The 24,254-nt window shown below is 39.1% G+C and overlaps 1 protein-coding gene across 7 annotated transcripts in view; it reads right to left on the bottom strand.

Annotated features, from left to right (window-relative positions):
* LOC124596608 (leukocyte elastase inhibitor-like) overlaps nucleotides 1–24,254 on the bottom strand; it is a 170,053-nt gene that overhangs the window by 104,614 nt on the left and 41,185 nt on the right. For all 7 annotated transcript variants that reach the window (XM_047135827.1, XM_047135828.1, XM_047135832.1 and 4 more), the window contains exons 2-3: nucleotides 23,766–23,855; nucleotides 2,670–2,849 (exon numbers count right to left, since the gene is read on the bottom strand). In XM_047135827.1, the coding sequence (XP_046991783.1) occupies nucleotides 2,670–2,849; nucleotides 23,766–23,855 (270 nt within the window). The remainder of the gene's footprint in view (nucleotides 1–2,669; nucleotides 2,850–23,765; nucleotides 23,856–24,254) is intronic.

Below are 24,254 nucleotides of genomic sequence, written 5' to 3'. Positions count from 1 at the left end.
AAAACATTCTTCTCCTTGATGATTGCTTTACTTACATAATATAAATAAAGATACCCACCGCATTGTTCTGCTTGCATTTGAAGGCTAATCTCAGGAATTACTGTAGGGATTTTAATGCCATTTACACTAACAGACACAATGATTCATGAGGAAGGTTTGTATATACAGTTTATTAACATTATACCAAATGAGTTATCTGACAATATATACTTAGTCCTACTAGTATGAAGACAAGGTAGGTTACTAGTATGATTTAATATGAGACACATAATTACAGTTTCACATGCAGATGTTGAAAAGTGTATGTTTAAATTTCTTCAATCCCCTACCTCTACACCAGCCTTATACTCCTTGTTACTTTTCTACTTCTTACTAGATCACCCACTGTAGCCTCTCCTTATCTCTTTTGCTCTACCAGCAGTATGTGTGTGTGTGTGTGTGTGTGTGTGTGTGTGTGTGAGAGAGAGAGAGAGAGAGAGAGAGAGAGAGAGAGAGAGAGAGAGAGAGAGAGAATGAGTGTGGTCTTTTTTAAGGCCCCTCTGAAGACTGAAGTGAAGTGAAGTAGGTTCTTTTCTCTTTATATATACCTGTTCACAGCTTGAACAATAATTTAACCCCTTAACACAATGATTTTTTTTCAATTTACATTCCAAAAATAATATTTTTTATTAATGAAAAACATTCTATAATGCAAGACATCACACATGCATATATAAAGACAGCTTTTAAAGCTCAAAATAAGGGTTACAAAATTTTTAAGATCACCAATAATAAAATCATGGTTATATTTGTGCATTGGACTATGACCAAAAAATCCTGAAACTTGAAGTCATTTTTTAGTTTCTATGTTGCTATGAAGTCTAGCCATGGATTTCACTATGGTTTCTATGAACACAAAACTTGAAGGAGATGGTTCGAACCCAGTGGATGTATCATTTCGTACTACTGGCGAGTGCTTGTCACTCAGCTGATGAACTGTCATCACTTTCAGTCTCTCATGAAGTAACATCACGTTCTTCTTGACTTTCTTAGCTACTAAATTCAATCTTAGACTCAGGATCATTATACCCATTCTTTTTGGAAAGCGTTGTCTGAGCAACAATACAGGAGAGAGGCTTGTTGAGTATCCTAAGCTACATTCAGTATAGGTGATATCTAGTGGCAACCACCTCAGGCAAAACATAACTGCCAGGCTAAAGATGTAGCACCAGATGCTCTCTAGTGGCGGAACACTTAACTATCAGTGCTGAAACAGATATAAGCAGGGTTTAATTTTTTCAAAGGACTGTTTTTAAGTTGGATGAGTATACTTGGAACATTAAGTTTCTGTAAAAATAATAAAAATGAGAACTCAGGGTTTTATGTTTGTGGTGTCACCGCCAGACACCACACTTGCTAGGTGGTAGCCTTTAAATCGGCCGCGGTCTGGTAGTATACGTCGGACCCGCATGTCGCCACTATCAGTGATTGCAGACCGAGCGCCGCCACACGGCAGGTCTAGAGAGACGTCCTAGCACTTGTCCCAGTTGTACAGCGGACTTTGCTAGCGATGGTTCACTGACAAATTACGCTCTCAATTGCCGAGACGATAGTTAGCATAGCCTTCAGCTACGTCATTTGCTACGACCTAGCAAGGCGCCATTATCATTTGCTATTTATCTTGTGATGCATGTACCGTCAGACCGATGTTCACCAATTATGGATTAAAGTTAAGTATTCCAGAAGCCACGTACCTTTTTTTACTAGTCTCACCTCCTTTAACTGTTCCAGACCTCACGCCAGCCTGCGTGAGCTTAAACGCGTGCCTTTCGGCTACCCGTCACAGTGGATTGGCTGTCTTGCCAGTCCACAACAATGTTAATGGGTTAAACTCATAAAATGACTTGTTTTGAATAAGGAGTCATAGATATAAAGTTACTAACAGAAGAATTGTCTCTGAAAAGGGCACATGAGAGACAGATAACTGTTTCATAAGATGTAATGAGTCAATTAATATTGAATTTATACAGTTTTGATGCAACTATTACCAAACTTGGTATATATTATAAGAGATATTTAGGCAAATAAATAACAATAAGTTGGTTGCCAAATATAACAAAGTGGGACAGGGTAAGAAGCAAAATAAAACAAAGATGACAAATCTCCAGTAAAATCATTAGAGATCCTGTACCAAACTTGGTATATATTATAAGAGATATTTAGGCAAATGAATAACAACAAGATACCTGCCAAATATAACAAAGTGGGACAGGGTAAGAAGCAAAATAAAACAAAGACAACAAATCTCCAGTAAAATCATTAGAGATTCTGTGAGTAGGATCCTTTAGAATATTTATGATGTGTACTTCATCCATTATTCTGAATGACATTAGCTTCAATTTTTTAACTGTGACAGATTTTTACACTGTGTGTTTTGTACTTCATTGCGTCAGATGCCTTCCACTTATGAAGACTAGCTTTATTAATTTTATATAGTTGGTGTTGCTCTAGCTCACATCCAGATGCTCTTGCTTCTTTTGCGTTTGAATACATGATTTTATCTATTTCATTGTATCACATAAATGTAATGAGCTTAATCCATTTCAGCTATTTTTAAGAATTTAAAAGTATTTCTGAACTATTAGGAGTATCACAGATGAAATATCTAAATATGTTTTGTATACACAAACCTTTAATTGACGCATTAATGCACTGAACCCTTCCTCAATAATGGCCTTATCAGATGGAAGATGCAGACCTTCTGCAATTTCCTGAGCAGTGCTTCCCTTTGCTCCAAGATGTGCAAGTGCAAGAATTACTTGCACACTTGTTGGAGAAAAAAACAAATTTCCATCACTCTCTGCTAAGATCTGCAACAAAGAAGTTTTTACTTTGCTAAAGCTATATACTTTATCTATTTCTTTTTCCAAAAAACATCTTTCTAGTGAGAAAACAAATCTGAATTGGAATCAGTATTTCTGAACAAAGTACATGTAATTCAGTTTTCTAAAACAGGGTATTATATTTCTAAATAATATTTGTTTTATTATAAATAATTTTTTTCATAATTTTTAAAATTTGCCCTTTAACAGCAGTAAGGTCACTAGAAATGAATCACTTACTCATATTTGTCCACATCAGATAAGGGACACATCAACAAAATATGCACTAGTAATCACAAAAAATTCCTTTTAAGTGATTTAAGGTCACTTCACCCTTGAGTATTTCATTTAAATCACAACAACAAAATTGGTAAAAAGTGGGCCCAGGTCACTCAGACATTACTGTCAGAAGCACCCATCTGTTGTGAGGATAAGGGTAGTCAAAACTGAAGGAGAGACAGTGGTCATGTGCGCATGAGTTACATTTGTGTCATAATGTTGTGGTGGTTCCTCTTGATTTTTATTTTTTCATTTAATGTTTGTTGATTGTCCTCATTGTTGACGTACTGTGTTGCTACACTGGCTGTAAAAAGGGGTTGTGGATTTGGACACTGACTACTGCAAATTATGTAGCGGACAGCTGCACAGTTGTGTTTCATAGTGCTTCAATTTTCACTTTGCACAATCCCCCACATTACACAGTTACATGGTCAGTGCACTATTGTTTAACGTTCAATAAGCCTCATTATTAGTTTACAGGCGAAACTCCATATACTGCTACAATAGTTTACTATTGAACATCTATGAGCAGTAAAACCTAACCACAAAGTTCACAGTTCTTGAAGAATGATCAGGTACATATGGAGCAGACACTGTCACTATTTTTACACAAGGCCTAATTGTTTAACATTTATTCCACAGTTAATTTGTAGCACTGTTGTTGTTCTAACCAGCACAGGTTATTTGTCTGAAACTCGGCCATGGACTGACTGTCTTGTGACCAGAAATTGGGCCCTTATATATCATAACAACAATTGGTTCTGAAACTACACATTGCTTGAAGATAAATTTATAGAAATTACAATTAAAACTTAACTCATTAAATTAACTGACTACATTGAAAAATTGGTTCTTTTTAGCAGTTTCCTTTTCTAAAAGGGTTATGTCAAATTATTTGTTTAAGTTGTGAAATTAACAAATATAGTTATGAAAACAATGCTTTTGACAAAACTGTTAATTACTTTGGAATTAATGAAGTGCTGGCTCTGCTAACATGTTTTTGAATATAGCCAGATGAATACTTTAAGATTATAGCATTTCGTCTTCCAAATGTTTCCAATTATTACAGAATTTATATTTGTTTATACGTCAAAAATAGAATTTAAGTTACAAAACAATCACTGATTTTGCCCTATAACAAAAGATACTAACTAGGAATAGTCAAAATAAATCAGAAAATCAATTACATGCATAAAATTAAACACAAAATTAGATCTGGTGTTGTATTCTTTAAAACTGAGGGCCAATCTTTCTCTGTTATGAAAATGCAGATTATATTCACATAAGCTAATGGTAAATAGTTAAAATTAACTAACTGAATTTAAGAGGCAGATGGCAAAACAAGAAGGGAATTAAAAATATCCCAGCTTGCTTCATCACAATGTACACTGGTGTCCAAAATTAAAGCAACAATTGTAAATTTTGCAAGGTTGCATTCATTTTGCCACAAAACAGTATGAACGTGTGATAATAAAGCAGAAACAATGTAAAGATTACATTATGCAAGCAACTGCAGCATGCATGATGGTTGGAAAAAATGTTCTTCATTTTTCTCTAACTTAACAAATTTGTATAAAAATTCTGACAACTGGTTAATGTGCTCAATATGGGTTGTGACCACTTCTGGCAGCAATATAGGCTTGACAATGATGGGACACACTGTGAATGATGTCATCAGTCTCATGTTGGGGCAATAATGCCCATTATTCCTGCAGACCTGCTTATAAGTCTTAGAGAATGGTTGGTGAATGATGCGATGGAACCCATATCCCTAGTGTATCCCAGACATGCTCTATGAGTAACTGGGACAGTGAGCAGGCCATGCCATGCATGCAGCATCTTCCATTTTCGAGAAATCATCAGCCAGCCATGCTCTATGAGGTCGAGTATTATCGGCCATCAGTAAGAAGTCTGGGTCCGCAGCACATTGTGACAACTGCACATGAGGTCCGAAGATCTTGTCACAAAACCTGACAGCAGTTAAACCTTGCCGATTGACCTATACAGTTTCCTGAAGAGGCATTCCAGGTGTCAACATAATCCCTGCAACACGCCATTAGGGATCCTCCTTAGTTTGGTCTCTTTCCACAATGTATGGATCCTGAAATTGTGTTCCTTCCTATGTGAATCCATTGAGAATTACTCTCCAGACAAAATCAAGACTCATCTGTGAAAAGAACATTGGCCCCCTGTTAGACCCTCCAGGTGGCATACTGGCAACTCCATTCTAGATGTTCCCTTCTGTGAAGAAGTATCAGAGACATACTTATAGCAGGGCTCTGACAATAAAAGCCACTCTGCTGAAGCCTTGTTTACACCATTTGCCTCAATACAACACATCCAGTGGATGCTGTGGTCAGATGCCAGCTGCTTTGCAGTACTAAGGCGGTACCATTGTGGTCTTACAGCCAAAGGATGGTCCTCTGTTTCTGATGTTACACATGGTCATCTCTGCCTTGGTCTTTGAGAAACAGCTTTACTCTATAAAATTTCACCACATCTGAAAAACAACAGAATGATTCACATTAAGCCATCAGGCCACATCAGTTTATGACTGTCCTGTTTCCATTCTTCCTATGGCTTTCCACCACAGAGAGTCTGGTAGGCATCTTCTCTGTGCCAAACTCACCATCTGTGACTGTATACACAGTGATTGCAGATATGGAACTACCAGGCAAACACTACCCTGTTTGATAGGTGGCCTGACGTCATCATTGACACAGTTGTCCATTGACTGGAATGCCATCTTCCAAGCAGAACATGACCGTACCGACATCTGTTGACCAGGAATTAGACACAGAATGGGGAAACAGCAGTTTGTTGCTTTAATTTTGGATACCAAAGGCAGTGTTGAGCACATTAATTTCAAATTCTTCATAAAATCAGTTTGCAGCAATTTGATGAACTTCTGTCAGTGAGACTTTGAGTGAAAACTAGTGATCACAGGTTATCATAATTTAAAAAATGATAGTGAAGTGTAAAGGTGGATTAAAAAGGAAGAAAAATTAAAACTGAAAAGAATAATGCAATTTAGAAATAGGGCAAAAAGGAAAGGTGTGTGTGTGTGTGTGTGTGTGTGTGTGCGTGTAGAAGAGAGAGGGGGGAGGAGGAGGGGGTTAAACTGTAAACAAAAGCATATAAGTAATAGAGTAAGTAGATAAATTCAGCCATATGAATAAAGAGAAGGGAGGGGGGAAAGGTGAGAGGATGTATTGGAGAGCAAACTATCATCTTGGCATTTGAGTGACCTGCCTTTCCTTTTTAATCTTCCCCAATCTATCCCTCTCTCCTCCATAAGCAAAGAAGTATTAGTACTGACAGCTATATTGGTGCGCACATTAGAAGGCAGCTGCATGATGAGTTCTATGCAGCAAGAGACGGAGAATACTTTGTGGTGTTGCCACTGTGCCCTCCATCCTTGGCCATGCCTCACACTCCAGCCATTGCCTACCCTGTTAAATGGCAATGGTGGAATGAGCGCTACACTGGCCACTGTTTCTGTTTCTGACTCTCCATAGTAGAGTAAATTATATCCTCTGAACTCTCTCTGCCACTCCTTAATGTAATACTTTTTGTGTTTGCTTTATGCCATACATAATAAACACTATAATGGCTAAGTAACCTAGTCATGCCTAAACTAACATGAAAATCAACACTAAATATTGTATGCACACCCATAGCACATGCTAGAGATTTATACAACAGAGTGATGCTATTGGCTGGCTCTTCACTTGGTAAACTGCTCCTTGCTACTGCGCATTGTCCCCCCACCTGCCTTCTTAGGTGCACACCACTATACTTTGGGTATATATTTTTATGTGTGTTTTATGGCAGTACTCTCATATCTACAGAAGGTAAATAATCCAACACTTTGGTCTCATAATTTGGTAGTTTTCTTGAGACAATTTTCTTTTTGAGCTAATGGAAACATTTTCCTGGAGCCATATGAGTCTCAGCTTTATCTTTGATAATGATAAAAGTCGAAGCAATGAAATAAAATTTGTGCCACAGCTGGGACTTGAACCTGGGTCTGTTGCTTACTAGACAGACATGTTACCACTACAACACCATAGCACTGTAGCAATGGGATGAAAGTGTGAACTAAAGTATGTGTTAGGGAGGGAATTGTACTAGGATAGTGTATGCAGATATTGGAGCCCCAACACTCCATTGGTGTAGTGGTCAGCACATCTTCCTAAGAATCAAGGGACTTGGGCACAGATTTTAATTCATTGCTTCAGCTTCTGTCCTTACCAAATTTGTCTTTTGATACAATCAGTCACACCTGTTTCAGTGCACAGTATACAACAGTATGGGAAGGGCTGTTAGTCAGTACTATGTTGTTGTACAAAGAGAAACAATTCATTAATATTAGAAGTGATCAAATGGGCCCAGTTTTAAAGGTTTTGTTTCTGGGAAAGAATTTCTTTCTTTACTTTTGATTCTCAAAAGAGAAAATCATCATGTAACTTTGAAGACACTTGTTCCACCTCGCTTTCAGACCATTTATGAACTAGAGGTCAGATTTATGGTGTACCACAATATCACTTAGCCATAGAGCAATATCTGATAACATTGTTACTGTTTTAAAAATATTGAGGAGTAAAAAAAAAAAAAAAAAGAAGAAGATAATGACGTAGGCTGCCAATCTTTAAACCGTTTGAAATCATATCAACATCTGATTGAATAACAGTGAAAAAAAACACAGAATTAACTATTAAATCAAACAATGGAAAATCCAGGATGGAATGTGTAATGGATCTGGGAGATGTGTTATTTTTTACCGGATTTGTCGATACCAAATTGTAAATGTTTTCTTATATTTTTATTTTTGTCAGAATATTTTTTTATTGTAATTTGCCTCATTATATGCTAATTTACTTATATTTTTTAGAGTGACAGCATATTGATTACTATTAGTAAATGTGACGAAGAATATCAAAGAGACTGATTACAAGTGGAAGCTTGTGTGTTGTGTAAAATGTCTTTGACACTGGAGTCTTCTTTGACTGTAGTCAGTCAGCAGTTAACTCTTGGTGTTTGTTGACGGTAGAAGAATGTGCAGGTTGCCGTCATAAATGATTTTGAATTATGTTACTACTTTTTTTATACAAACTATAAGAAGAAACTACATTCGAAGAAATGGTATTTGAAGCACCAAAAATGAGCCAAACACATTGAACCAGGTCATTTCTGGAGCTGACAAAGATGCATTGTGGAATCATACTTCCATTAGACAACTGAAGCCAAGACAAATATCGCCTTGTAAACATTTAATGGAAAAGGTACTGTCACAAAATATGCCAAATTTAAGTAAATAAAAAATAGTGAGCATATTTCAACTTTGTGTCTCAGTCGGGATAGCATATTTCAAATGTAACAAGACCAGAGAAGGCAAGTTCGCACTCACCATATAGCGGAGATGCTGAGTCGCGATAGGCACAATAAAAACATTCACACAATTAAAGCTTTCAGTCATTAAGGCCTTTGTCAGCAGTAGACACACACACACACACACACACACACACACACACACACACACACACACACACACACACACACACATAAACGCAACTGCCCTGCAGGAACATGAGCTACATGTACAACGCCACCTCAAAAAGTTCTCCATCCTACTCACTTCCTACTCCCGCCTTGGAGTACCACTGTCCACCACTTCTACAACCACCTTAGGCCCATCCCAGAGTCCATCTCTCTATTTACCCCTACCACTCCCCACACTCCTACCTTCTACATGCGTCCTAAAGTCCATAAACCCAACCACCCAGGACGCCCCATTGTGGCCAGTTACTGTGCCCCCACTGAGAGAATCTCTGCTCTCGTAGACCAACACCTTCAACCTATTACCCGGAACCTATCCTCCTATATAAAAGATACCAACCATTTCCTCAACTGACTCCCCACAGTTCCTGTCCCTTTACCACTCGGTGCCCTGCTTGTCACTATTGATGCCACCTCCCTGTACACTAACATTCCTAATGCCCATGGCCTCACTGCTGTCGAACACTACCTTTCCAGACACCCTATGGATTCCAAACCAACAACCTCCTTCCTAGTCTCCATGATTAACTATATCCTCACCCACAATTACTTCGCCTTTGAAGGCATTACCTACAAACAAATCCACAGTATGTATATGGGCACCCGCATGGCACCATCCTATGCTAACCTATTCATGGGCCATCTAGAGGAATCCTTCCTAAAAACCCAGAATCCTAAACCCCTCACCTGGTTCAGATTCACTGATAACATCTTTGCTATCTGGATTGAAGGTGAGGACACCTTATTCACATTCCTCTAGAACCTCAACAACTTCTCCCCCATTTGCTTCACCTGGTCCTACTCAACCCAACAAGTCACCTTCTTAGATGTTGACCTTCACCTCAGAGATGGCTACATCAGTACCTCCATCCATATCAAACTTACTAACCACCAGCAATACCTCCACTTCGACAGCTGCCACCCATTCCGTACCTAGAAGTCCTTTCTATACAGCCTAGCCACCTGTGGTCATTGCATCTGCAGTGACGAGCAGTCCTTCTCAAAATATACCAAGGGTCTCACTGAAGCCTTCACTGACCGTAATTATCCTCCCATCCTTGTACAAAAACAAATCTCCCATGTCTTATCTTTCCAGTCTCCCACCACCTCCAAAGTCCCCTAGTCTGGCCACAGAGGAGCATTCCCCTCGTAACTCAGTACCATCTGGGACTGGAGCAACTGAATTACATCCTCTGCCAGGGTTTTGATTACCTCTCGTCATGCCCTGAAATGAGAAATGTCCTACCCACTATCCTTCCCACCCCTCCTACCGTGGTATTCTACCGCCCACCGAACCTACACAATATACTCGTCCATCCTTACACAAACCCTGCTCCCAATCCCTTACCTCATAGCTCATACCCCTGTAATAGACCTAGATGCAAGACCTGTGCCATACATCCTCCTACCACCACCTATTCCAGTCCAGTCACTAACATCACCTATCCCATCAAAGGCAGGGCTACCTGTGAAACCAGTCATGTGATTTACAAGCTAAGCTGCAACCTCTGTGCTGCATTCTATGTAGGCATGACAACCAACAAGCTGTCTGTCCGCATGAACGGCCACCGACAAACTGTGGCCAAGAAACAAGTGGACCACCCTGTTGCTGAACACAGTGCCAAACATGATATCCCTCATCTTAATGACTGCTTCACAGCCTGTGCCATACGGATCCTTCCCACCAAAACCAGCTTTTCTGAATTGCACAGGTGCGAACTTTCCCTGCAATGCATCCTACGTTCCCATAAACCTCCTGGCCTCAACCTTCATTAGTCACTGTCCTCACCCATCCATCCCCCTACCTGTTCCCATTCCCACACTACACAGCTGTCATTTCACCGCCCCACCCAGTCTTTTATTTTATCTCTTTTCTGGTACTTAGTCCCTCCCCCCTCCGCACCTTCTCTCCTGCCCTCTGTCTAAACTGTCCGCCACTCCCACCATACTATCGCTCCCCCTCCCTGCCCCAGCCACCTCCTTACCCCCACCCAGTCGCCACTCCCATCATGCATTGGCGCTGCTGTTCGCAGTGTGGTCTCAGCTCTCTGAGACTGCAGATGTGTGTGCAAGTGTGTGTGTGTGTGTGTGTGTGTGTGTGTGTGTGTGTGTGTGTGTGTGTGCACATCTGTGTATGTGTTTCTGCTGACAAAGGCCTTAATGGCTGAAAGCTTTAACTGTGTGAATCTTTTTATTGTGCCTATCACGACTCAGCATCTCCGCAATATGGTGAGTGGCAACTTTCATTCTTTGGAATTAAATATTAATATTAATATTAATATTAATATTAATATTGTCAGCCACATCATTCATATACATGTGACCAGCAAGGGTTCCAATATACTTCCCTTGGAAACAAGTGAAGTTATTCCCACTTCTGCCAATTTATCTTCATCCAAGGTAGCATGTTGCATCCTACCTACAAGAAACTCTGAATCCAGTCACAAATTTTCATTTGATACCCAATGTGACTGAATTTTTGTATTCACTTGATTTCCTTAATCTATGGCTTTTGAGGTGACATTAATGCTGAAGTAAGAACTGACAAAAGATATCAACAAAAATCTAACTTCGTGGTAGATGGTAAAATTATTAAAAATTTCGTACAGAGCTGTCAAGTATTCAACAGACACTTCTTTGATAATAGTGGGATACTGAACTTTCCACTTCATACAGTTATATTGACTTCACATAATATGTCCTGCTGAATTCAGATTTTAATTTATGATACATCACAATGTAGTTAATATAATAAACTCCCGACAAATCTAAACTCAGTACAATGGGATGAAATACCTACAAAAGAAATAAGGGTAAGATGCAAAGCACAGGTTGCAAGGTCTCTATCATGATGATTAATTTGGAAAAAGGACTGTTCCCATTAAGTTGAAATATGCAGAAGTATGGACAATTCTTAAAAGGGCAGACATGGTGATATGAATTACTGTATTGTCAATATTTTCTACAATTAGAATGCTATAATACAAAACAACAAATCATTTTTGGATAACCAATATGGACTCAGGAAAGGTTATAATACAAAAGTAAACAAGTGTGTTGATGATAAGATCCATGTAATAGGTATTATTGTGGCCACACAGACGCTTTTGATATGATGAATCATGTATTTCTCCTTTAAAAATTGGCTGCCTATGGTTTCCAGGGAAAATCTCTAAGCTAACTGTCCTTTTTCACATAAAATGTGGTAAGTAGAGGATAGTCATTAAGTAAACTAATGATGGTACCTATTTAATATTTAAGGTGTTCCTCAAGGCTCAATACTGGGTCCATTACTTTTCTTATTTTTAAGCCTTGTCAGGTAAATACTGAAACCATAATTTATTCAGATGATTCCACAACATTTCTTGCTAATGAAGAAGTAATCAGTAGACTCAAACAAAATATTAGAGCGTATGATACTATAATTACAGATAACAAATTCATTTTAAACTTTGGTAATACTTAAATTATATATTTTAAGGCTAATTAAGCTTCAAAATACACAACATAAATAAAGAATGAAGAAAAAGATCTAATCAACTATGGATTGTAAATAAAAGTTTCACAGAGATTTATCATATGGAATTTTGGATGTCATTATAAAAAAAAATAGTCTTGTTTATGATACAAAAATTATACCTATTTTTTTTTTTTTTAGAAAATTCCTTTGAACAGGGAAACTATACAAGACACAAGACAGATTATAAGTTACTGTATCACAGCCTCAAACTGTCTGAGAATACTACCTTTTATACTACAATAAAAAATTTGTAATAAAATTGTGAACAAATCTGAAGAATAAATCAATTAATACGCTGAACCTGCAGTGTAATGAAGATGTTATGTAAAACTGTTATGAGTGGTGCATTCTTGACACATTTATTATCACAAGTCAAAGTGTATAACCTGATGTTTTTACCTAAACCAGGTGTATCTTAAATTTTCTATCTAATTGTGTATAAATGAAAACTGGCATAGTATATATTAACAGAAGCAAATCACCATTGATGGGTCACCAATATCTTAATCTCTTGACTGCATACAACATGTCACATGACAATTAAAAAAAATCCCTTCAATTAAATTTTATTTTTAGTTGCAGTTGATTTTCAGCAAGTCTATTTCTTATCTGTTTTCTTCTGGAAGAATATATTAATGATAAAATTTTGTTCTTCCATTCTATTACCTATGTTATCTCTACTATCACACACAAAGTTTATAGCTGAGTAATCTTTTCTTTGTGTTACTTTAGGCATGAAAAATCATTCATTTTCACCAGTTAGTGGGACCTACTTCCATCCATAAGTTTCTGTAACTGTTCATAGAGGCCAGAATAGGAGCAAAATGGGGTAAGAACTTCAATGATTTATTTTTAAAACAACTTTTGTGATTTTGTCCAGGATCTTAATATTGTTTACAGTAAAGTCTACATCTGAACAACCTCCTTGCTTTGTAATAAAACATATGTCTTGCCTCTCTTTTGTTGCACTTCTGATAATCCTGCTACATCCCAACCGGTATCTAACTCCTCTTTAAATGCCAATAAGCTATCTGTCTATACTAAAGTTCTGCAATTAATGGTATCTGTGTAAAATGTAGTACAAACAGTGGTGTTTTAAGGTTCATGTAATTGTTTATCTGGCCAAAATTTGTGCACTATATAGTAGACACGTAAGTTACTGGGCATACTCAACAACCTACATTCATTGACTGAGTTTGCTCAGTCAACTACTGGTGTTCTTTCATCAAGCCAACACTACGAAGGTCCCAGGATCTCCCACATGGGAGTAGAAACTACAACAGCCATACCCGAGTCACTTTCTTGCTGGGCCAAACAGAGTTTGGTGATACACATGAGCAGTACTATGCTCCAGCAGAGCTGTATTCATAGACACACTAGCTTAATGCCTGTTAAGTCTCAGAGCCCATATTTATCCAGACCAGTTGCATGCTAATCACTTGCCTATACAGATTTTTTTAAAATTTTATTATTAAGTTCCTTGTGGAAGGCACTCCCAGTAAATATACAGCATCAAGGAAAGCTAAGTACTTTGTAAACATGTACTACAATCAGCAGAAATGGTCCTCAAATCATTTACTAACTACAGAGCAGGTAAACCGTGCTTTAGCAGTAATATAGTTGATAACCAAAATGAAATACACTGATGGGGGAAGTATGTTTCTACATCTGAAAAATGATGTCTGTTCAAATTTTGCACCAGTGACATAACTGTGGTACTAGTAGGATCACTATAAGGATGTAAATCAGGTTTGCTTTAATTATATGCTTTAATGGTCATGAGTGTTAGTTATCTTTAGCCACCGTAACTAACTGCTAGCAGCGGTGGTCATATGAAAGACCGGACTCTGGAAGACCACATGGCACCACCAAGAGCGAAGACCATTGTGTGGAGTGTATGGCTCTGGTGCATTGTACTACATCTGTAGAAGCTAATTGAGCAGCAGTTGGCACCACAGTGACACAATGAGCTGTTACAAATACTTCAAGGACTGCTCCGAGCCAGATGTCCTGTAGTGTGCATTTCACTGACCCAAATCCACCAGCACTTGTGACTTCAGTGGTATCAAGTGATAGCTCATTGGTGGGCAGGATATAAATCTGTTGTGTTTTCTCATGAAAGCCGGTTCTGCCACAATGCCAGTGACGGCTGTGTGTTGGTTAGGAGGAGGCCAGGTGAGGGCCTGAAACCAACCTGTCTGCATTTAAGCACACTGGAGTTGGTGTGGGTTGAGATTTTGTGTAACAGCAGGAGTATGCTCACGGTTCTCTCGTGTATATCAATCTGTTGATTTGACCTGTTGTGCTATTCGTGAATAACATTCCAGAGCGTGCTTACCAAATGGATAATACTTGCATCATAATGCTGTTGCAACCAAACATGCTCTGCAGAGTGTCAACATGTGGCCTTGGCTTGTTCGATCACCAAATCTGTCTCCAGTTGAGCATGTATGGGACATCATCAGACAACAACTCCACCATCATCCACAACCAACATTAACCGTCCTTATATTGACCGACCAAGTGCAACTGGCTGGGACTCCATCCCACAAACTGACATCAACACCTGCACAATACAATATATGGACACTTGCAAGCTTCCATTAACATTCTGGTGGTTACACTGGTTATTAATGTAACAACATTTCACATATGAAATGGCTTATCTCGATTTTGCATTAACCTGTGATCTTGCAATATTAAGCACTTAAATATGTTACCTAAATAAAAGTACTCCTGGAATTTCATTACTCTACATTAATTATTTTTTATGTTGTGACTTTTTACACCAGTGTATTGAAGTATTTTTTACCTCATTTATTTTTTCTTAGATTTTTGCTAAGAAGCATGAAACATAGTACCTATGCCACACCACTCCTCGTTCTACACAACTCAATGTGTAGGGCATAGCTTGGTGCCTCTGTTCCCTCTGAACAGTGTCAAGTTAAAGAGTGTACTTAATAATGTTTGCTTTTAGTATTCACACAAGCACATGAGAAAGAAAAAAATCATTCATTTGTACATTGTGGTTTGAAAATCTTATGCATGAGATACCACAAAGCTGTGGAACAAGTCAGTTATGCTACACTGGTCACAAACTACTGCTGCAGACTGTATTAGTAATTAGCTGTTATTACTCTAGTAGGGGTCTATAGGATTCTTAGCTTAGAAAGTCTATAATAAAACATAATACAAAAAGCAAAGGACTAGTACTATGAAAAATGAATATTTTCCTATTATATACAGTGATCATCCACTGATTACCTGCTACCTTTTGCTTAATATTTATATGAGTACATTTATAGTTACCAGGAGTCAGTTGCCTACATGAAGTTGAATCATTCACTGATTCATACATGTATGCATACATACATGCATACATACATACATACAAACATACATGCATATCGGCAGTCTGGCCTTGGCAGCCACAGACAGTGGTCATGTGTGTGTGAGTTGCATTTGTGTGTGTGTGTGTGTGTGTGTGTGTGTGGGTGGGTGGGTGGGTGTGGGTGTGGGTGTGTGTTTTGTCTAATTCGGAAGGAGGCTTTTTTGACTGATAGCTTAATTGTTTGATAGTTTTTTTGTTGTGCCTATCTGTGACTCAACATCTCTGCTACATGCTGAGTAGCAATCTATCCTTTTCATAAAACTGTCATACATACATACATCTTATTTCATTAGTCCTATCTTGAAGAAGACTATAGGGATTGCAATGAGCAAGTTGATCATGAACAGGCAGAAGCAGCAACTGCTGGCTGATTACCTAAAATACACTATCAAGAAATTGTGAGAACTGCCACTCTATGCACACCAATAATTATGGGACTTTTGTACAGATTACTTTATGTATGTTCACCTCCACAGCTTACTGGTCAGTGTGTGTCTGCTATGCAGACAACCTGGGTTCAGTCCCTAGTACTGCCAGGAATTTTTCCTTGCTTTTAGGACCAGACTGGGGTGCACTCAGCCTCATGAGGCTGATTGAAGAGCTACTTGCATGATAAATAGTGGCTAGAAGGTCAAGAAGGCCAACAACGGTCAAGAGAGCTGTGTGCTGACCTCATATCCCTCCACACATCGCATTCGATGATGTCACTGGCAGAGGATGAAAATGTAGTCAGTCAGTACACATTGGCCCAACAGAGCCAGAACACAGAGCTTTGCTTGTCTTAGTTTGGCAGTATGACTTTGTCTGCTTGCCAGCCTTTCTCTGTAGCCATGTCAGTTTGCTTTGTGCTCTGGTGAAGTAAAGACAGCTGTGGCACTCTCCATGTTCACCAATGAAGAACGCCATTCTGTTATTCCTTTATTGTTGTCTGAAGGTGTAACTGGAGAGAAAAGTTTTTACCAGTGGATTGAATAATTCAAAAACGACCAAATAAACATTAAGAATGAGGAGGGAGCAGGACATCCAACCACACTCACTACTGATGTTAACACTGTGTAACCTGATTTTGAATAACCTACAAGTAATGTTAGATGGAGTGGCAAACCAACTGCACATCAGCCATGGTTTTGGATATGATATCATTCATAACAGGGTTAACTTTTAGAAAGTCTGTACCAGATGGGTCCCAAAAGAATTTAATAACATACACAAGTGCATTTGTGTGAGAATCTGTCAGCAGCTATTGGACTATCATGCTAATGAAGGTGAAATGTACTTGAAATGATCATCTCTGGGTATGAAGCATGTGTTCATCACTTCAGACTAGAGAGAAAATGCCACAGGATGCAACGGAAACACTCTAGATCAAACTCAAAACAAATTCAAAAATCTACTCTCTGCTCTTAGTTCCTTGGGGAAACACAGCAGATGATTATGAAACATTACCCAAACAGAAGTCAACAGTAAACACTCAATGTTACAGAAATATCCTTCATTATGAGCTGAAGCCTGTAATTTGAATCAAACATCATGGGACATTGTCAAGTGGCATTTATTTTTTCACAACAACACATGTGTACATATATACCATTCCCAATAATCAGACTCTTCAGAATATACATTTTGAGGTGTTGGAGAACCCTGCAGATAGTTCTTATCTCACCCCATCAGATTTCCATTCATTTGGCCCATTTAGAGATTAATTGTTAAGGGTATTAGAAAGCTTGTGCAATGATGGACCAAATGAAAAGGAGGGTAACTGTATTGAAAAATGATATCATTGTAAATTTTTTACTGTTGCAATAAATTAGAAAAACATTGTGCAGATACTTTTTGAACTAAGCTTTGTACTTTACAAAGACCAGTATCAGCTGTCTATATGTGGGCAATGTAAAGATCTGTTTAATATGAATACTATAATTATGTGGAATGTATGCCCCTGAGTACAAATATTGTGATAAAATGTAGAAATAATGACTCTTTGAGGAGTTCTTTGTTTCTTGAATATCTGGGGATTTTACATTTCTGGCATGGTGTCCATCAGTTGTCTACCTTACATTGCCTTGGGCTTTTGTACCAGAGTGCAAAACTCCATTATAAACTAAATAGTGGTGTAACTACGAACACTAGGAAACACATGGCTGTAAGAGAGATTCAATTTATTGGGTCAAGGAATGATATCAACAAGAATACAATGAATGTAGTTTACACACCATTAACACATTTAACAACTGAGGGTCCACAGGTCCAAGTATACCCTTATGCGATGCTATCCATATCAGGTGTCAGTGGTGCAGCCCTTTGTATGCACGGCAGACCTGGTGGCAGCAGTCAGTAACCAAGCTACCCCTGTGTCTGCATTGGGTAGTTGTGTATGTGCTATTTGAATGTCAATGTGTGCTATGCTGGCCTTAGTGGGTTGACATAGGTCTTCGGTGGGGGATGTGCAGTACCCAGTGGGTTACTACACACCTCATATGCAAGGGGAAAGCTAGGCATAACTGTTTACATGCTATGACTGAAGAGACACCCTGACCCCCACAGACCAGCATGCAGGGACAAAAGCATGGAGGATGAGGACACTCCCACTGCTTGTGAACCCTGGGACAACCAGCTGACAGGACCAGTGACTGGGGAGGTGGGAGCTGTCCATGGTAAAGAGTGCTGGCATGGGCAGTGATGACGGTGGATAGGAGAGGAGATGCTCTGGCAACAGAGAGCCAACTTCTGTCCCTGTTGATGGAAGCACCTGCTCAGCACAATGGAAAGCACCAGCACTGGTCAAAGAAAGCAACCCGCTGTTGATGCTAATGAAGCCCCAACTGCTGGGGCAGGCAGGCACAACCAGATCTGCTCAATCACTGGAGCAACCAGGGCCAAGATGAATGATGCATCAGACCCACAACCCAAAGAGGGGTCATTGAATCCATCCTGGAATGCAGCTGGTTCCGTTGGTGTGCCATGAGTTGATCTTCAGTGAGAACCATGAAGTTACCCTGACTGTGCTGTTGTGGACGATGGCCAGAATCCAGTGAGACAGTGTATAAAAACACTGGCCCAGAGTGGCGTACAGGGCATAATGCTGTGAAAACTGGCAGCAGCTAGAGCCTGAGCAGTGTTGATGGATGACAGCCATGTAGAAGCTCAGCTGGACTAAACAAGGGCTAATGGCCTCATGGGTTGCACACCATGGCAGGAAATTATATGACCCAAATAAACAAAGGAAACCTGGAAAAAGTGAGGCTTAGCTAAATTAAATTTCAGCCCTGTAAAACAGTAAACAAAGAACAGAGTTTACATAGGTGATCCTGTGTGGTAGTACCTGTCATGATGATATCATCAAGATAGTCAATGCAATGAGGGACAGTCATCATAAACTGTTCTAAAAAATGTTGAAAAAGATAGCAGATGCACTAGTGATCCCAAACAAGAGGTACTGATTTGATAGAGGCTGAAAGGTGCTGTAACCTTAACCAACATAATCCATCATCCAACAGAATCTGAAGGTAGGCTTCGAGCAAGTGAGTTTCTGGAAAGAATTGACCCCCAGCCAGCTTTGTGCCTGTGCATTAATAGTGACCTTAAAATCACCACACAGCAGAAGTTGACCAGATGGTCTCTTTATGATCACTTAGAGTGTAGTCCATTCACTTAAGGAAATTGGTCTAATCACTCCCAATGATGTTAAGCAATCCACCTCCATCTTAACCTTGTCACTTAAAGATACTGCCATTAGCCACAAACCTCAAGAAAGTAAAGGTAGCTGAAGGGTTTGAGGGGGGTGATGTGTACTTAAAATTGTTTGTACAACCTAATCCTGGGGCAAAAAGATCTGAAATAATTCATTATGCAGCAACTGGTCTGACACCAGATGCACTGCATCCCCAATAGAAGGAAATAGGAGAAACGCATTGAATTACAGCCCCATATCACTTACCCCAACTTGCAGTAGGATTTTGGAGCATATACTGTAGTCGAACATTATGAATCATCTTGAAGAAAATTACTTATTGATACACAACCAACACAGATTCAGAAAATATTGTTCTTGTGCAACACAGCTAGCTCTTTATTCCCATGAAGTGCTGTTGACAAGGGATCTCAGATCGATTCCATATTCCTAGATATCCAGAAGGCTTTTGATACCATTCCTCACAAGCAACTTTTAATCAAATTAATATAATAGAGGGAAACAATCCACATGGGAAAAATATATCTAAAAACAAAGATGATGTGACTTACCAAACGAAAGCGCTGGCATGTTGATAGACACACAAACACACACACATAATTCAAGCTTTCGCAACCAACGGTTGCTTCATCAGGAAAGAGGGAAGGAGAGGAAAAGATGAAAGGATGTGGGTTTTAAGGGAGAGGGTAAGGAGTCATTCCAATCCCGGGAGCGGAAAGACTTACCTTAGGGGGAAAAAAGGACAGGTATACACTCGCACACACACACACACACACACACACACACACACACACACACACACACACACACACACATCCATCCGCACATACACAGACACAAGCAGACATTTGGCCTTTACAAATGTCTGCTTGTGTCTGTGTATGTGCCGATGGATATGTGTGTGTGTGCGAGTGTATACCTGTCCTTTTTCCCCCTAAGGTAAGTCTTTCCGCTCCCGGGATTGGAATGACTCCTTACCCTCTTCCTTAAAACCCACATCCTTTCATCGTTCCCTCTCCTTCCCTCTTTCCTGATGAAGCAACCGTTGGTTGCGAAATCTTGAATTTTGTGTGTATGTTTGTGTGCCAGCGCTTTCGTTTGGTGAGTCACATTATCTTTGGTTTTAGATATATTTTAATCAAATTACGTGCACATGGAGTATCGTCTCAGTTGTGTGACTGGATTTGTGATTTCCTCTCAGAGAGATCACAGTTCATAGTGATAGATGGTAAATGATCAAGTAGAAAATAAGTGATATCTCGTGTTCCACATGGTAGTGTGATAGGCCCTCTGCTGTTTCTGATTTACATAAATGATCTAGGTGATAATCGAGCAGTCCCCTTAGATTGTTTGCAGATGATGCTGTGATTTACCATCCTGTAAAATCATCAGACGATCAAATTCAATTACAAAATGATCTAGAGAGAATTTCTGTATGGTGCGAAAAATGGCAATTGGCACTAAACAAAGAAAAGTGCAAGGTCATTCACATATGTACTAAAAGAAATCCAATAAATTTTGGGTATATGATTAATCACACAAATCTAAGGGCTGTCAATTCGACTAAATACCTAGGAATTACAATTATAAGCAACTTAAACTGCAAAGACCACATACATAATATTGTCGGGAAGGCAAAACAAAGACTGCACTTTGTTGGCAGAACACTTAGAAGATGTGACAAACCCACTTAAGAGACAGCATACATTACACTTGTCCATCCTCTACTGGAATATTGCTGTGCAGTGTGGGATCCTTACCAGGTTAGATTGACGGAGGACATAGAAAAAGTACAAAGAAGGGCAGCTCATTTTGTGTTATTGTGCAATAGGGGTGAGAGTGTCACTGATATGATACGCGAGGTGGGGTGGCAGTCACTGAAACAAAGGCGGTTTTCTTTTTGATGATATCTATTTACGAAATTTCAATCACCAACTTTCCTTCCTGAATGTGAAAATATTTTGTTGACACCCACCTACGAGGGAGAAATGATCATCATAATAAAATAAGAGAAATCAGAGCTTGAACGGAAAGATTTAGGTGTTCCTTTTTTCCACTCACCATTCGAGAGTGGAATGGTAGAGAAGTAGTGTGAAAATGGGTCGATGAACCCTCTGCCAGGCACTTAAGTGTGAATTGCAGAGTAACCATGTAGATGTAGATGTACATGTAGACCAACAGTAGCAAAAGCAGCCAACTGAAACAAATTTCCAGTACTCACATCATTAAACTCTAAGTACATCACATGGACAACTGACCTGTAAACTGTGTCAGCCATGAATTGGTCGAGAACAGGTATCTGATGTTTCTTATATCCTACCAATCAACACTTGATGAGTGCCAACGTTTGGGATGTTAGTCTGGTGTACATCTGTGAGTTGAGTAGTGATATGGCAGCCTGGTGATGGCTTGCAGGAGATATGGCTTATCCGTCACCCACACTTCAATGAGAAGTTTGTCCTAGCCTGCAGACAATGGCAAATACAACATTGAAACAGTGTGAATATGAACAACAATTGATTCCTGTAATGACTCTTTGGGAGGTTGAGATTGACATACTGCTGCTATGTGACATCTTTAAAAAAATTATGGCGCGAGACATTCCAGTTGGGGCTGGCCACCCACTGATGCTGTACAAAACAAGAGCGGCATGAAGGAAGTAACATTTACTATTCTTGCTGCTCATGACGTGTTTGTTCACCTAGGCCCAGTTGGCTCATTTGTGCTGCAGCTATCAACTCTTCCTCCAGTGCACTGGGCTCCATGTGCTGGGGCTACATTCTGTCAACATCAGCAACATTACTCCAAGCCTCTAATTGGTGGCTTGCAGCATGGAAGACCTCAAAAAACTGTGCAATATTCAAAACCTCTTCTAAGGTAGGGCCCTCAAACTGAAGGGCATATTGATGTGCACCAATATCAGGGGGAAAACAAAGAATTGTCTCTCTGACCGAGACTCCTGAGACTTAGCCTTATTAAATCGACACATGACTAAGGCTGTGAAGCTCAGACACACAAACTCAGTACAATTGCTGTAACTGTTTGTGACTTTGGTAAAATTCAACATGCACAGTGACCACAATCATATGTTTGTGGCAACAGGAGGACTGCAAACTACACATATTGTCAAAAGAAAGCAACACAGGTTCTTGCAGAGGAAATAACTGGCACCTTAAGTGATGTGTATGAGGGGGTATCTATGGTAAGAAAAGGGCCTTACAGATCTTGTGTCAACCATCCTGAATGGCATGAAGGGCTATATGTGTTTCCTTTTGTCAGAAGTGACTGGAGTAAAGACTCCATGGAAAAATCAAAGGGCAGAAAAACCACAGAATTTGAAACACACGAAAATTTGATACTCGATGTTGCAACTTGTGTCCTAACTAGGAACACAATGATATATGCAGCCATAAAAAAGATAAAGTTTATTTAGTCAAGGAGTAACAACAATAAACAATGAAATTAGTTTTCATGCCTCAAACACATGTAACAACTGGAGCCCAGAGGTCAATACTGCCCTGATAAAGACACTATTACCATCAGGTGTTGCTGGTGTTGTGCTGCATATGCACAGTGGACCAAGTGATGGTGTTAACTGACTGGGCTGCCCCTAGCAACTGCATCAGGTAGTTGCAAGAACACCATTTGAATGTTGGCATGAACTACACTTTCTGCAGACGCCTGACTTACGTCTGGTGTGGACAGTAGTTGTAGTAAGCAGTGGTTCGCTACAAATAGGGATGCACTGCCTATATTAAAATTATTTTTATTTAGTAAAGAACAAGGGTTTTAAATCCCTGAATAAACACTATTACATAATTTGTAGAATGTGACACTAATGAGAAATAGTTTAATATTTTTCTCTTTGTTAGATCTGCAGGGATGTTTTTGCTTTATGTCTGTGGGTAACCTGTAAAACTTCTGGGTACATAATACAGAATAAAGAAGCAAAGCTTCTATGGATATTATCTGTCTGTTCTGATAATGTCAATTTTCAACTACTTGAAATAAATGTTTATTAGCAACCACATACAACATTAATGAGCAAATGTAATGGAAACATTGTTTGACAAAATTCTTGCCTGCAAGCTTTCAGTCTAATGTCATGGATATAACAAATTACTTAAGAGTATGTTACCCACTTATTCTGGCCTTGGCAATGAGAGACAGTAGCCATGCGTGTGAGTTGTGTGTGTGTGTGTGTGTGTGTGTGTGTGTGTGTGTGTGTGTGTGTGTGTGTGTGTTGACTATTCCAATGAAGACTTTTTTGTAACAGTTACATTATTTAGTGTCCTATCACCATTAATGCTGTGATATTCTAGTGTGTATTTATCATCCCATAGACAGACATATCTATCACTATGTAACAGTCTAGCTGAATTGACCAGTATTTGTGACAAATTACTCACATGCAGGTAATGGGAGGAAATAAACAATAAATTAATTTCATAATTAGTAACTGACCTTATAAACATCAAATGTAAATTTTTGGTTCCCTTTCTGTACAACCTCCAAAGCCGTCATTTTTCCTTCTTCTGACATGTCTGCAGACACCTGCAAAATAGAAAAAGTGCATTTAAACAACCAGTTTACTAAATGACACTCTCACCTCTGGCAATTCAACCTTTACAATAATGCTTGAGTAGAAAATTATGACCATGAAAACTTTGAATGCACTTCAAGTGACATCAGTAATACATGTATTTTGATTTTTGAATTTAAAAAAACACTGGGTTATTGTTAGACAAAATTCTTGCCTGGAAGCTTTCAGTCAAACGTCATGGACATAACAGAAATTACATAAGAGTATGTTACCCACTTATTCTGGCCTTGGCAGTGAGACAGTAGCCATGCGTGTGAGTTGTGTTTGCATGAACATGTGTGTGTTGACTATTCCAAAAAAAGGTTCTTTGGCCAAAACCTTACTAGTTTAGCAGTCTTTTTCATGCACCA

This window comes from Schistocerca americana, chromosome 2 (assembly GCF_021461395.2).
Source record: "Schistocerca americana isolate TAMUIC-IGC-003095 chromosome 2, iqSchAmer2.1, whole genome shotgun sequence".
In the NCBI taxonomy this organism is placed as follows: Eukaryota; Metazoa; Arthropoda; class Insecta; order Orthoptera; family Acrididae; genus Schistocerca; species Schistocerca americana.
Note: the sequence above shows the minus strand (reverse complement) of the source record. Positions and strands in the feature narration are given on the sequence as shown.